The 14,353-nt window shown below is 42.3% G+C and overlaps 1 protein-coding gene across 1 annotated transcript in view; it reads left to right on the forward strand.

The window, feature by feature from the left end:
- Nucleotides 1-14,353, forward strand: part of LOC143284216 (amyloid beta precursor protein binding family B member 2-like) — a 278,400-nt gene that overhangs the window by 249,460 nt on the left and 14,587 nt on the right. Inside the window, exon 11 of the mRNA XM_076590882.1 lies at nucleotides 6,374-6,501. Within this exon, the coding sequence (XP_076446997.1) occupies nucleotides 6,374-6,501 (128 nt within the window). The remainder of the gene's footprint in view (nucleotides 1-6,373; nucleotides 6,502-14,353) is intronic.

Genomic DNA, 14,353 nt, shown 5'->3' on the forward strand with positions numbered 1-14,353 from the left:
CATCCCCCCGCCTCTCTTCCCTAGCCCCAGCCCCCGGGGCAGTGAGTTCTGTGTTTCAGAAGCAATTCTGATGTAGGAAATTGGGTTTTGCTGCCGTCCCCCCGGGGGGATGGGAGGGGGATGGGGTGTTGGGGGTTGGGAGGCAAGGGGGCTGGGGGCGGGGGGGGGGGACGAGGGGGGGCAGGAGATAGGAGGGAGGGGCGCGGCGACAGACTAATGCTTTGCAGGCTTCGGCTGTGTCTGATCCCCCTGGCTTTGTGCGTCACTTCAACACGATTCCGCTGTGAAATTCAGTCCTTAACTCTGTCTGGCTCTTTCTGTCTCTGTCTCTGTCCGTCTCTCTGCCTGTCTCACTGTCTCTCTGTCTGTCTCTCTGCTTCTCTCTCTCTCTCTCTCGTCCCTCTCCCTCTCTCTCCATCTCTTTCTCTGTTTGTCTTCCTCTGTCTTACTCTGTTTCTTTGTATATCTGTCTCCCTTTTTCCACAGTTATCGCTGTCTCCCTTCTCCCTCCCTTCTCCCTTATCTCTTTGTCTTCTCTCACTCTTTCTGTCTCTGTCTCTCACTATCTCTCTCTCTCTCTATATATATATATATATCTTTATATATATCTCTCTCCCACCCCCACCCCCATCTATCTCTGTCTCTCTGTGTCTGTCCGGTCTCTTCTCCTTCAGTTAACATTCCATCTAAATTCCAGGGCCATTTCTCAAGTTCTGGACAATTATTCAAATTTCAAGTTGAAGCCAGAGATTTATCGATGCTGGATCCGGAGTGTACGTACAGACCCTCCGGCCCTGAAGCTTGTTCACACACACACACACACACACACACACACACACACACACACACACACACACACACACACACACACACACACACACAACCGCTCTCCCTTTCAGAATGAATTGTAAAATTTTTCAGAACACTCTCTCTCTCTCTCTCTATTATGGGGGTTAGAGAGAGCTTCAGTTCACTGCGAGTCTGTTCATTTATTTGCAATTATGATCTTGTATGTGGTGAGACAGACAGATATCCCATATATGTAAATTCTGCAGTCAGCTGTATTCGTTACTAGCTCAAGTTAATTCAGATGGATGCTTTTAGATTACCTTATGAAGCATGTAGAATGTTGTATGACTTGGATATGAATAAAAAGAAAAACTGGGTTTCAAATGTCCGCATTTGTTTGTATGAGAATGGTTTTGGTGATGTCTGGGAAAACTAAGGTGTTGGCAATATGAATGGTTTTATAAGTTTATTTCCTCAACGTTTGATTGATTGCAGCTGGCAGAACTGGAATGATCACATTAATACAAGTGACCGATTTAGTTTGTATAGAACATTGTGTTGTAATCATGATCTTAAATTTTATTTGAAAATGAACATAGATAGACAGTTGAAGTATGTAACAACAAGATTTCGGTTTGGTATTTCTGACTTGAAAATGCACCGTTCCAGATATAAATTTCGGAATGACTGTGATTTGATTGTCCATTGTGCAGGGCGGCAAAAGAAGATGATGTACACTTTGTTCTCTGTTGTCCAAAACGTATTGAGATTAGAGTTAAATTTATCCATCCTAAATATTACAGACATCCTCGTTTGTTCAGATTGAGTTTATTGATGTCATGCACAAAACCTGATGCTATACGTAATCTTTCCTTGTTTTTGTACAAGGCTTACAGGTTTAGAGAAACACTCATTTCATAGTCGTATTTCCATTGTTTATTTCTCAGCAAATTATGTTATTGTCTTTTGTCTTTTATTGCTGTTCAAATACCCCTTCATGAAGGGCTATGGACTATATATGAATAAGCCATTCGTCCGTCCGTCCGTCCGTCCGTTCCTTCTCTGTCTCTGTCTCTGTCTCTGTCTCTGTCTTTGTCTTTGTCTCTCCGTCCGTCCGTTCCTTCTCTCTCTCTGTCTCTGTCTCTGTCTTTGTCTTTGTCTCTCCCTCTCTCTCTCTCTCTCTCTCTCTCTCTCACCCATCTCAGTATTTTCCCGTTTGTGGCCGAGCGGTGCGTGGGACTCGAATTCCGGTTCGTCAAACAAGTTGTTTTGGTTTTTTTCCAATAAAGTGGAAACAGTCAGGGAAGGGACATCACTCTAGATAAACTTCCAGGCAACCTTATTGAAGTTTGGGTGCAGCTGGAACATTTTCGAGCGAGTTTTGTTTATTGTCCTTGCTAGAAGATCGTGTTTTACAAGTCGACAAGTATCAAAATAAAAAGTCCCGAGATGGATTCAGTGCTTTTGAGTCTGACAACGATATTTAGAATGATCGTAAACACTGACGGGTTTGGCAATAGGTAAAAGTTAACGATCAACACGAGCTGTCATTCCTTTAGTTTACAAATCATCTGAATTTTTTACTGTTGAAAACCTCCTTGGCGGGAAGGATGCGCAAACTGTAATCCTTACAGTGCTGAAAACGTCGAAGCTTTGGATCGGATGTTACTCTTCCTCATTCACTATGTCCTTTGAGGCCGTGAATTTTGGTGAGTCATCAGCGTTCAGGCAGTCAGCTAAGTTGAAAGGAGTAGAGCAAGGTTTGACGACCTACTGGTTGACACCCTTAGGGTCAAGTTGGTCAGGGCTTGGCACTTGGTTCGGTGATGATTGCGTTATGCGATGGGGCGAGTCCTGGCTTTGAGGAGTTGTTGGTCAGTGACCATTGATAGGAGATCAGGCGGCCCAGAAAACCACTCAGGCTTGTTCAGGTAATGGAATGGTCATGTGGTGATCAGTCGTGCTTGTTCAGGAAGCACTACAGGTCAAGTGGTCACTTGGTCGGATAAGTGGTGCTGAGGACTGTGGCCGTCATGAAGTAATGAGCCATTTACTGAGTCCTGTACTGAGTCCTTTACCGGCACACTGCTTGTTCAGACAGTGGTTTGCCGCGGTGTGTCGGTCAGGCACCACACGATGCCAGTGCGTCTTCCTGTGGACATTTCTCCCGTGTCAGCCCAGCGTGTTGTTTGCTGTGTCCTTGTCAGAAAGCTGTTCAGTCAAACTGGTGCGTGTGCGCTCACACACACACACACACACACACACACACACACACACACACACACACACACACACACACACACACACACACACACACACACACACGGGGCAGAGAAAGGGGTTAACACATGTATTTCCACGTGGCCCTCGCTCACGTGACTGACAAAATCAACGATAGTGCATTCTATTCATGGCGTTAAAATTTTGTCATCAGCAGTAACAGAAAAACGATTATTCATAACAACACAATTCAAGGAGGAAAGTCTGTACAGAAGTGATGGTCAAAAATGGAGACAGAGCATGCTGCAATCATTGACATATTCTTTCTGAAAATAAGAGGATTAGTGCAGTGGGTTTCATCTTGAATCTTAGCACATGCATGCAGCCTCTACATATGGGCGTGCAGAAGATCAAATACTCATGTCGAAGATCCCTTAAATCAATGTAGAGCTTTCATGCCCAGCGTTCCAGATCGTGAACAAAAGCCACCACCCCTCCCACACCACTGCTGTCCTTCAGACGGTCAGCCTCTGTGTTGCCGACGCCCCTTCTCTTGACGCCGCCTCCTCTTTCCCATTACATCCTGAGTGAAGACAAGGCCATTACACGCCTGCCTCATCCATCAACCCCCTCTGACGTAAAGAGGACGTCCAGGGAAAGCCGCCTTGATCGCGTGTAAACATTGGGAATGAGAGCATGTAATGGCGCCCCAGAATGTGTGTGTGGGTGTGTGTGTGTGTGTGTGTGTGTTGATCACATTGCTTGTTTCTGCAATTGGATGTTGGCGAATGCGGCGAGAACACGAATACTTGGGGTTTAGTCTGCAAAAGGCTTTAGCCCCTTGTGATGGGGTGTGTACAAACCGCATCTCCAGTCCTATCTTCAGTTTTTCGAAAATAAAATATTACGAAAGAGCGATTTCTCTTATTCTAAATGTATTGTACATATAAAACACAAGTTTCTGACAGCATCAGTACTTAGAAAAAAGCACCCGTAACCTAAAGCTAAAGACATTTGAGCTTTTCTTTATCTATTATTTATCTATTTATATATTATTCATTCATTCATTTATTCATCAGTTCATTTATTCATTCATTTATTTGTTTATAGGAGGTGCTATATCAGATTCTTGAAATGTACAACGGAGGAGTTTCAGTTCATCTTCTTTAGTTTAGTTTATTCACATGTTAGACTATTCATTCACAATGTGTGTGCTCGCGCGCGCCGGCGCGCTTGTGAGCTGCATGCAAGACTAATGTTTTTCTGTAAAGAGATTAGCTGAGATCTCAAATGGATAATATTCAGAATGATATATTTGTCTCCGTTAAACTCTTTGTTTCCAGTTCTCTGTTTGGAGAATGGTCTTGGGTAAAATCAACTTTTTGATGTTGTTGTCGCGTCTCTGTCTCTGTCCGTCTGTCTCTGTCTCCCTCTCTGTCTCTGTCTCTCTCTCTTTCTCTTGCGCGCGCGCGCAGGTCCGCTCGCCCGCTCGCTTTTTTATCTGATATTCGGATGATTATGATGATTAATTGTGTTTTCATTATCTTTTTTTAATGTTTAGTATCTGCCTGCCATGCAGTGTTTGCGTTTTGACGAGGTGATCGTTCACATACCTCACCCTGTACGTGGACTCCGTAGCAGTCCTGACAGCAAAGACTTCAGCGGGTCCCATTTACGTCTTTGAAATGCTTGATGCTTCCACTTTTGCTTGCTTTTCCCGCCCTACGCCCTTCTCTATAATGCACTCCTTTATCATTTTTCAACATCAAAGTCTATGCTGAATCTTTTCTTTGATGACAGAAAGGCGGTTCACCCTTGATTGTTGTTCAGTGTAATCGTTGACTTTGGGTGAGAATTCAGGAAGATGGTCAGAATCTTCATCGACGGGCACAATAGCCGAGTGGTTAAAGCGTTGGACTTTCAATCTAAGGGTCTTGGGTTCAAATCTCGGTAACGGCGCCTGGTGGGTAAATGGTGGAGACTTTCCGATTTCCCAGGTCAACATAATTATGTGCTTGTGCCTGAACCCCCTTCGTGTGTAAACGCAAGCAGAAGATCAAATACGCACGTTGAAGATCTTGTAATCCATGTCAGCGTTCGGTGGGTTATGGAAACAAGAACATACCCAGCATGCACACCCCCGAAAACGGAGTATGGCTGCCTACATGGCGGGGTAAAAACGGTCATACAGGTAAAAGCCCACTCGTGTACATACGAGTGAACGTTGGAGCTGCAACCACGAACGAAGAAGAAGAAGAAGACTCTCCATCTTGCCGACGCCCAGAACCCAGTCCACGGCAAGCTGGGAAATGACAGTTGGCAGTCAGTCAGGTGGATGGTGCTGTGATTCATGGCGATTATTGTCCCACACCGCACACCATCACACAGGACACACCAGGGCAAGGCAGGGAAAAGAAAGAGGTGGAAAGGGGTGAAAACTATTGAAAAACACCACGCAGAAAGCGGGGGATGAATGAACAGAGTTGGTGGGGAGGCGGGGGGGGGGGGGGGGTTCAGAAGACATGGCTGGAAGCTGTTAATAACGTAACCAAGAAATGTGATTGAGTCATGCAGAGGAAGGGGGAAAAGAGTTGGTCCTCCCGCCCCCCATCCCACCCTCCACCCCTCACCCCACCCAAAAATGGTGGTTTTTCATTCCATGTCAGTTTAGCTCCAGGCGATGGGGATGTTTGGGCTGGCCTCCCAAGAAGCCGAGTGAACGCGGAACGGAAATGGCGCCGTGTGGGAAGTGGCAGCTTCCAACAACACCCAAACAGTTGGAGAACCAAGGTGGCTCTTTTGTGTGGACACAGCCGTGTTTGTGGGGGCATCAAAGAACACAGGGTCTGATTGTGATCAGAACAGAAAGATCAATGTTGACTGAGGTTTGAGTCTGAAGATTTGAAGAGCAGCGCATCAGTTGTTTATTGTGGTTACTCGTCTTTGCTGGAGCTTGAAGATTTGAAATGCATCGGTTGTTTTTGTGGTCACTCGATCGTCTTTGCTGGAACTCTCCCCCTCTCTCTCTGTTTGTGTGTGCGTGCGTCTGTGTGTGTGTGTGTGTGCGTGCGTCTGTGTGTGTGTGTGTGTGTGTGTGTCAGTGTGTTGTGTCTGTGTGTGTGCATTAGCATCAACAAGTTCAGACATGAGAAAGATCCCTGTTGTGACATTGTGTGCGTGCGTGTGTGTGTGTTTGTGTGTGTGTGTGTGTGTGTGTGTTTGTGTGTGATGTATGTGTGTGTGATGTATGTGTGTGTATTTGTGTATGATGTATATATGTGTGTGTGTGCATATATATATATATATATATATATATATATGTGTGTGTGTGTGTGTGTGTGTGTGTGTGTGTGTGTGTGTGCAGGGCAAGGACCTGTTCATGGACATTGACTGCCGCAGTCTGCGCCTGATCGACCCTGCGGACACCTCCCTGCTCAACTCGCAGCCCATCCACTCCATCCGTGTGTGGGGTGTGGGCAGGGACAATGGCAGGTGGGTCTGCCCCCGTTCTCTTCTCACTGTGTGTGTCCTCTTTGTCGTAAAGACGGTAGATGTCATCGCACGTTACAGAACCCGTGGTAGCAACAAGGTGGGTCTGTCCTCCCCGCCCTGTTCTCACTGTGTGTGTGTGTGTCATCATTGTCATTGAGACGGTAGATGTCATCGCATGTAACAGAACCCGTGGCAGCACAGAGTTGTCCCGGGCTGACTTCTGCAGAGAAAAATCCGCTTTGATAAGAAAACAAATACAACGATAAAATAATAATTGACTTATGAGTCGATGAAACGTATTAATGAAGAAAGCTTATTTAAAAGAAAAACAACAACTGCAGGTTGTAAATCATGACTCACTTTTGAGCAGTTCTGCTCAAAAGTGAGTCTTGTTTTACAAATTAGTGTTTATAGACTTTCTCCATTTGTGAGAAAAGAGAGTTGCAGTCAAAATAAAAGAAGAAAGAAAAGGTGGCGTTGTGCTATGGCGACGCGCTGTCCCGGAGCAGAGAAGCTCGAATTTCACACTGAGAAATCTGTTGTGACCACAAAAAAAAAGGTAACAGAATACAAAACAACGTATTCTTTTTTCTTTCTTTTCTTTTTGTCTCGCAAGAACATAAACATAATCATATTCATTTGTCACATTCAAGGCACGAGATTTTGTTCTAATAAATGAGAGAGAAAAAATGGAAGGAAAAACACAGTCGCATACATCGTTGAAGAAAAAAGAGAGAAACAGATATATATATATATATATATATATATATATATATATATATATAAGAAAGACTTCTCCGATGTCAGGGACTTCTCTACTGACAGGTAGAATCATAATTAATCACACTATGGTTTTATCTCCCAGCATAGATTGACAGTTGTCCTCACAGTCATTTCTGTCACCTTCAGAACAATCTTACCTAACGGTACATATATATATATATATATATATACGTGTGTGTGTGTGTGTATTGATATGTATATGTGCATATGTGTATCTGTGTTTCTGGGTGTCTTGAGGTGTGTCTGTGTGTGGATAAATTTGTGATGCAGCATACACATACACACACACACCCTTGCCCCCACAGACACACACACTCAACAGTGAAAAGTTAAACTAAAGAAACACACACACACACGCACACACACACACACACACACACCTTCATACATAAGTCAATCTTATATGTTTCTATTTGTCCGATGCTTCCATCGGGTGTTGCACCATCAGGGAAAGGTAACTAATGCTCTTTATTCAGTGTAGTCCTCTCCCTTCGAACCATTTCTATTGTGTCATTCCAACAACTTGTTCTCAGTCCATTTCATTGTAGCTTTCTGCATCAGCTAAACCGTGATATTGGCCCTGAAACTTTTTGACTCGTTTGTGTAAACAAAGTGAGTCTATGTTTTAACCCGGTGTTCGGTTGTCTGTGTGTGCGTGTGAGTCTGTGTGTCCGTGGTAAACTTTAACATTGCCATTTTCTCTGCAAATACATTGTCAGTTGACATCAAATTTGGCATAAAAATAGGAAAAATTCAGTTCTTTCCAATCATCTTGTTTAAAACAATATTGCACCTCTGGGATTGGCACAAAAAAAATTTTTTTAACGAAGCCAAATTATATGCAAACTGAATTTACTGTTATATTTATATTTTTTATTCTCTGAATTTGGCTCTTTGATCTGATATTCTGACACAACAACAAGAGCAGTCATTATTATCATTTTTTGTTCAAACAGGAACTTCTTTTGCTAAGCATGGAAGTTATATTTATTTTGCAAACGTTTTGGTGCAGATAGTAAAAAAGGGAAATTAGTCTGTAAATAATGCTAGGGGGCTTAATTTGCTTTAAACTGATCTTTCTCATCTTAAACATTACATTCTGAAATCATACTCAGTACATAAAAAGTTTGTCTGTTTTACTCTCAGTGTACAGGGTTTTCACTATGTTCATTCGCCCAAGTGGTCTTTTTCGGAAAATACTAAAATCAATACAACGAGTGGACTTTATAGATCTGTTGGCTGAGCCCTGAAGGTCATGGACAAAAATCAATTGCGTATACATATTTATACATAGTCAAAGCGCGTGTTCATATTCTTCGCGAACGCGAACGACGCCATTTCGTTTCAAGTTGTCGACCTGCCCGTTCAATCCTATATTCAATCGACAATACATGATAACATGTGATGGAAAGTTGGAGAAGGAGACCGTTAAATATTTATTCAGAGAAAGATTTGTGAACGCCTCATCACTTATTGGATTATGCCCCAAACTGCCATAAAAATATCCACAGAATCAGTCGGAATTCACAGTTAAAAATAATAAACCATGAGAGTTAATACCCTTGAATGGATGAAACGTAAAAATTTCTTGACTTTTCTCAAAATGAAGTCCTTTTCACTTCATACGACGTTTAGAAGTACTTGTACTTGGCTCTACATGTTATTAGTTTAACAAAATACTCAATTTTCATATCGACTTTAAAACTATAAAACTAGAATGGACATAAAAGAGAAATTGAATCGAGCATGTCAACCAGGTGTAACTAAACTTGTACATCTATCTAGATCCAGAGAAAACGGCTAAATGTTGCAGTGTGATTGCGGCGATAGCCACGTCTCCTTTACTGCGGACTTAATTGCCCTTAAAGATTTTTTGAATGCCCAAGATACACCAGAATAATATGATTTAAACAGCGTTCTCACTGCGAATACCGCAATCGATTTATCGCCCTTTAAAAAAGCATATTTAAATATTATATTTCTGAATGTCAGCTAAGGAGTCAGGATAGTGCAATGGGTAAGACAGTTTTTTTCTCACCCGAACACGCAGAGTTCGAATCTGCCGTTAGGACTTTTTTTTTTTCTTTTTCTTTGAACCCGAAGCTTTATAATATCAAATACAGAACACATTTTAACGATTAGATTTTTTTTAAGTGTATCACAAGTGAGTCTTGAAGGCCTTGCCTCTGTTGTTTTTGTTGTATTTACCCATTTCTCTGAGCTTGCCTGTTTATCTTTTACACTGCTGTCAGACTGTTGCACTGTCTTCGCTTCTGTCTGTGCTTCTGTTTCCGGTTGTTGTTTTCTGCTGTCAGTGTTTCCTTTTCGTTCCAGACTGTCTTAGAAATATGGTAAATCTGTCTTATTTTCATGTGGCTTTAAAAGAGAATATTGGGTATAACTTAATTCTAGCCAACGCATTGTTCAGGCCGCATGTGAAATAGTATGTAAAATATTCAAGTTTGGCCTTGTGCGCTATCATAAAGGTATCGTGACCGTTTCCATCAATACCAACAGTACACACGTGTGCTCTGTCTCTCTCTGTCTCTCTGTCTCTCTGTCTCTCTCTCTCTCTCTCTCTCTCTCTATATATATATATATATATATATATATATATATATATATATATATATATATATCAAACTCAACATGATTGTAGCTTTTGTGAATAAATATTTGTGATTAATGTACGTCAGATATGGAAATAGCAATATTTGATTGAAAAATGATAGTTCATGAATAGGAAATGATAGTTTGTGATCGAGAAATGGTAATTTCTTGAAGGTAAATGATAGTTCATTATACGAAAATGGTAATTTGTGATTTGGAAATGGTAAAGGGAAACAGGGATATGATAGTTTATGATAGGGAAATGGTAATTTGTGGAAGGAAAATGGTAATGTGTTATTGGGAAAGGTAAAGCGTAACAGGGAATAATAGTGTGTGTGATGGGGAAATGGTAGTTTGGGGGAATCACCTTGTCTGACAGACGTAGAGTAGTGTTGCGTGTGATAGAGATATGTTGGCTTGTGATAGGAAAAGGTGGAGTGTGATAAGGAAATCACTTGTGATAGGGAAACGGGTGGCGTGTGATGGGGGGTAGGTCCGGGGCCCGGAGCCGTCGTTGCTTCCGTATCTGTCTGCCGTCCACCCATCAATCAGCCATTGCCGTTACGGCCTCATCAGGCTCTCCAGGCCGCTGTTCTGGGCCGTCCTCACGGCGGGGTGTCTGCCCAGGAAATTCCCATTGGATGATCCATTGCCCAATCAGATGCTAATGCCGGGGCGGCAGTAAAGATGTCTTGACGGGCAGGAACTCCAATGGACCGTGATAGCTGTTGACCGCAATCAGAGGCTGTCCTGGCTGTCCAACGTGTCGCTATCAGGTTATCATGGCCGCTTCTGTCTTCCGCTGACAGGAAGGGGACAAAGTGATTCTGGTGATGATGTTCTGCTGAATCAGTAGCTGTTGTCTGGGGGAAGGGTTGTTGTTGATGTATCCAGAGACAGATCGAGATTTCACTGCTGTTGTAGTGTGGTTAATGGACCTGACTACCGATGTGTCACTGGTTGATTTATCCACTGTTTTACAGTTGTCCTACAGCCCAGGAGGAGACCCACCCTGAACTCACTCTGTCCGAAAAGAAGAGAAATGAAAAACAAAATACAGTCCCTTTGCCCTTTCCTTTTCTTTTAAATGGATCTATACTATGCATATAGATAGACAGATATATTTGTCGTGATTGCCATCTAAGAGTTGAAGTTTCAAGGAGGTTTCAATATGAAAGGACAGGTCCATATATGCTGCACCACATCTACTGGAAAGGAAAAAAAACACACAAAAAACAATGCCTTGTTTGCCTCACTTCTCACCCAATGGATTGTCACCTAACTGATAGTTGTCTTTTCCTGTAACCAGTGACTTATCAGAGCCTTTTTTTTTTGCATGCCTTCTTTGTCAACCAATGGATAGTCAAAGCCTTTCTTATATTTTTCAATCAGTGGATTGTAGGAGCATGTCTTGCTTGCCCGCTTCGTCACGTAATGGATTGTCAGAGACTTTCCTTGTCACCAATGAGTTATCAGAGCCTTTCTTGCATGCCCCATTTGTCAACCAATGTACTGATAAAAACCTTTCGTGTGTGTGCCTCCTCTGTCATCCAGTGGATTGTCAGATCCTTTCCTTTGTCAACCAAAACCAGAGCCTTTCTTGCATGCCTCCTTTTTCACCCAATGCATTGTCAGAGCCTTTTGTGTGTGTGTCTTTTTTGTCACGCAATGGATTGTGTCTTTCTTGCATGCTCCTCTCTTGTTGTCTTCTGTCTTCATGTTCAGACTGACGTGTGATCAATGAGAGGGTTCACGTTTACACTGCTGTCAGCTGCTGTCACGTCCTGTGCATGTGTAGCATGAGTAACAATGTTCGCTCTCTCTGTCTCTGTCTCTCTCTTTTTAACTTCTTTTTCTCCCCTCTCTCTCTTACTTCTTTTTCTCCTCTCTCTCTCTCTCTCTCTCTCTCTCTCTCTCTCTCTCGTGTGTCTTATCTTTTCTTTCATTAGGATCCTTACCACAACTCAGCCAGAAATTTGACATGAGATGTGATTCATGTAAGTAAAATAATTTTAAAAAATAGATTGTACAGCACAGAGAATGTAAAGCAGTCTACTGATGTACATACAAACAAACACGAACATACTTTACATGTGTACATTTAAACAGGTGCCTGTGTACACAAATTACAGGAACATGTCAAGCCATGTCTGTGTGAAAATAGTCTAAAGCCTGTATTGTTCAACACGGCTCTCCTCACTTTGCTTGTTCTTGTTCTTGTTGATGATGTCATCACCTGTGCGAATGAAGTCCAAAGGCAACTGAAGTGAAGGAACAGTGTCGTTCAGGATAAATGAACACCAACGTGTCAACATGCTTTGCTGGGTTCGGTTTGTCAGATGCGTGTCATCGTCGCCGAATCGTGACTGCCAGTTACTTCCCTTGACAGCGCCTGTAGAGCATGATAATAATAATGGATACTTATATAGCACACTGTCCAGAAATCTGCTCTAGGTGCTTTACAAAAACGCTTTTGGTAACATAAAACATTACATCAATGTTACATACACACACCAAAATGTGACTACACACACACTCACACACACACACACACACACACACACACACACACACACACACACACACACACACACACACACACTGCATACATACATTTTAACATACATGTGTATCTAACAGCTACCGTAAGACATACGCACACATAGACAGGCACAAACTTACATAAACACACGCACACACAATAGAGCATGCCGGTCAGTGAAGGACTGTCACCTCACGGAGACAACTTGCAGATCAGAGTGTTAGTCACCGTTATCAGGACTGTTATTTAGGACTGCGTTACCTTCATTCAGTACAATCAGTAACACCACTGATATGTACACAAACAGTAATTGCTCTTCTTTCTTTCTTTTTCTTTTCTTTTCTTTTTTTTTCCCACACTGATCTCATTTTACAAAGGTTCAGCAGTCTGGGGATTAAAGGTTAAACGATTATGATACATATTACCTCAACGTATACTGACAGACAATGACATAAGTAAAACAGGTCATTTTTGTCAGTGCCACCGGAGATTAGAAAAGAGAGATAAACCACTTGCAGAAATTGCTGAAGCCAGGCAGCCTGCGCCGCGGCACGTATTCATTATTCATGAGCTGCCTTTGCCCCGCCCAAACGAAAGGAAAGCGTCAGTCGAATGCAGTCTCCTGAGTGATTTTATAATTTGGATTACACCTTTTTTCCCTTTTCTGTTTGCTTCATCCCACGCAGATGTCAAACTCAATTTTGTTGTGAATAACATTCCTAAATATTTATATGTATTGGTTACTTTTATTTCCCTATCACCACAGCACCATTTTTCACGAGTCGAAAGATGACCTCCATTGCGGAAAACTATAATATTGGTCTTAACGAGATTCACTGTTTGTTGTAGTCTGTCTGTTTCTTGCTTAAGGGCATTTAATTGATTTTGTAACCCTATGGGTGTGTCAGACAAGAGAACAACATCATCAGCAAATAGCATTAAGAGCAAATCTGTTGCGCCAGGTATCATTTGTATTCCATGTCTCCCCTTCTTTGATAACTCCACTGCCAATTCACCGATGAAAAAGGAAAACAGCTGTGTGCTTGGCATACAACCTTGTTTAACCCCTCTTGGACACTGAAAAAAGTCTGAATAAATACCTTTGTCACGAACACATACAAGTACAGAATCGTAGATGCTTTTAACAGCCATGTAAAACTCCCGAGAGAGAGAGACAGAGACTTAGAGAGAGAGATAGAGCACAATACAACGGTCTGCTCGGGCAACATGAAGCGTTCGTATATATATGAATTATATATATGATTATGTACATATAGATAGATTTAGATTTACATACTGATAGATCTATATGAAATTATGTATGTATGTATTCATGTATGTATGTATAGACAGATGTTAGAAGAGAGACAGAGCTGAATATGTGTTTTATGTTTTGATATATATTTTGTTGTTGTTGAAGAAATGGTGATGTAAACCAGAAAGTGTGAAGAAAAAGTAGCGTTACGAAAACGCAGTTCAATAATTTATAACTGTCTCTCTCATGTGCAACATTGCGCTGGGGGAGGGGGGGGGGGAGTTGGTGGTGGGGGGAACAGCTTTATTTTCTTTTTATATTATCTACATTCAAGCAGATGCAAACGTGCTAAAAACCAAAGCAAAAATGAATCGGTTTTCATTGTATACAGCGAATCTTACTACACGTGGGAAATTCCAGGCGTAACTTAACTTTCGCTTTACTGCAGCTGAACCGTCGAACCGACCAGTTTCCTTCAGGTGGGGAAGGAGAGGGTGATTTACCCCCACCCTTCCGCACTGCGTGTGTGCCCCAAAACGGCTTCAGCACTGTTGTAGACAGTAAGAAGGGGCCTGCCGCGAGTGGTTTATCTCTCTTTTCTTATCTCCGGTGCCACCGACAGAGTGCATGTTGCAGTGTCTCTGTCTGCTTTCAGGTAGTTT

Source organism: Babylonia areolata, chromosome 7, assembly GCF_041734735.1.
Source record: "Babylonia areolata isolate BAREFJ2019XMU chromosome 7, ASM4173473v1, whole genome shotgun sequence".
NCBI classification, from domain to species: Eukaryota; Metazoa; Mollusca; class Gastropoda; order Neogastropoda; family Buccinidae; genus Babylonia; species Babylonia areolata.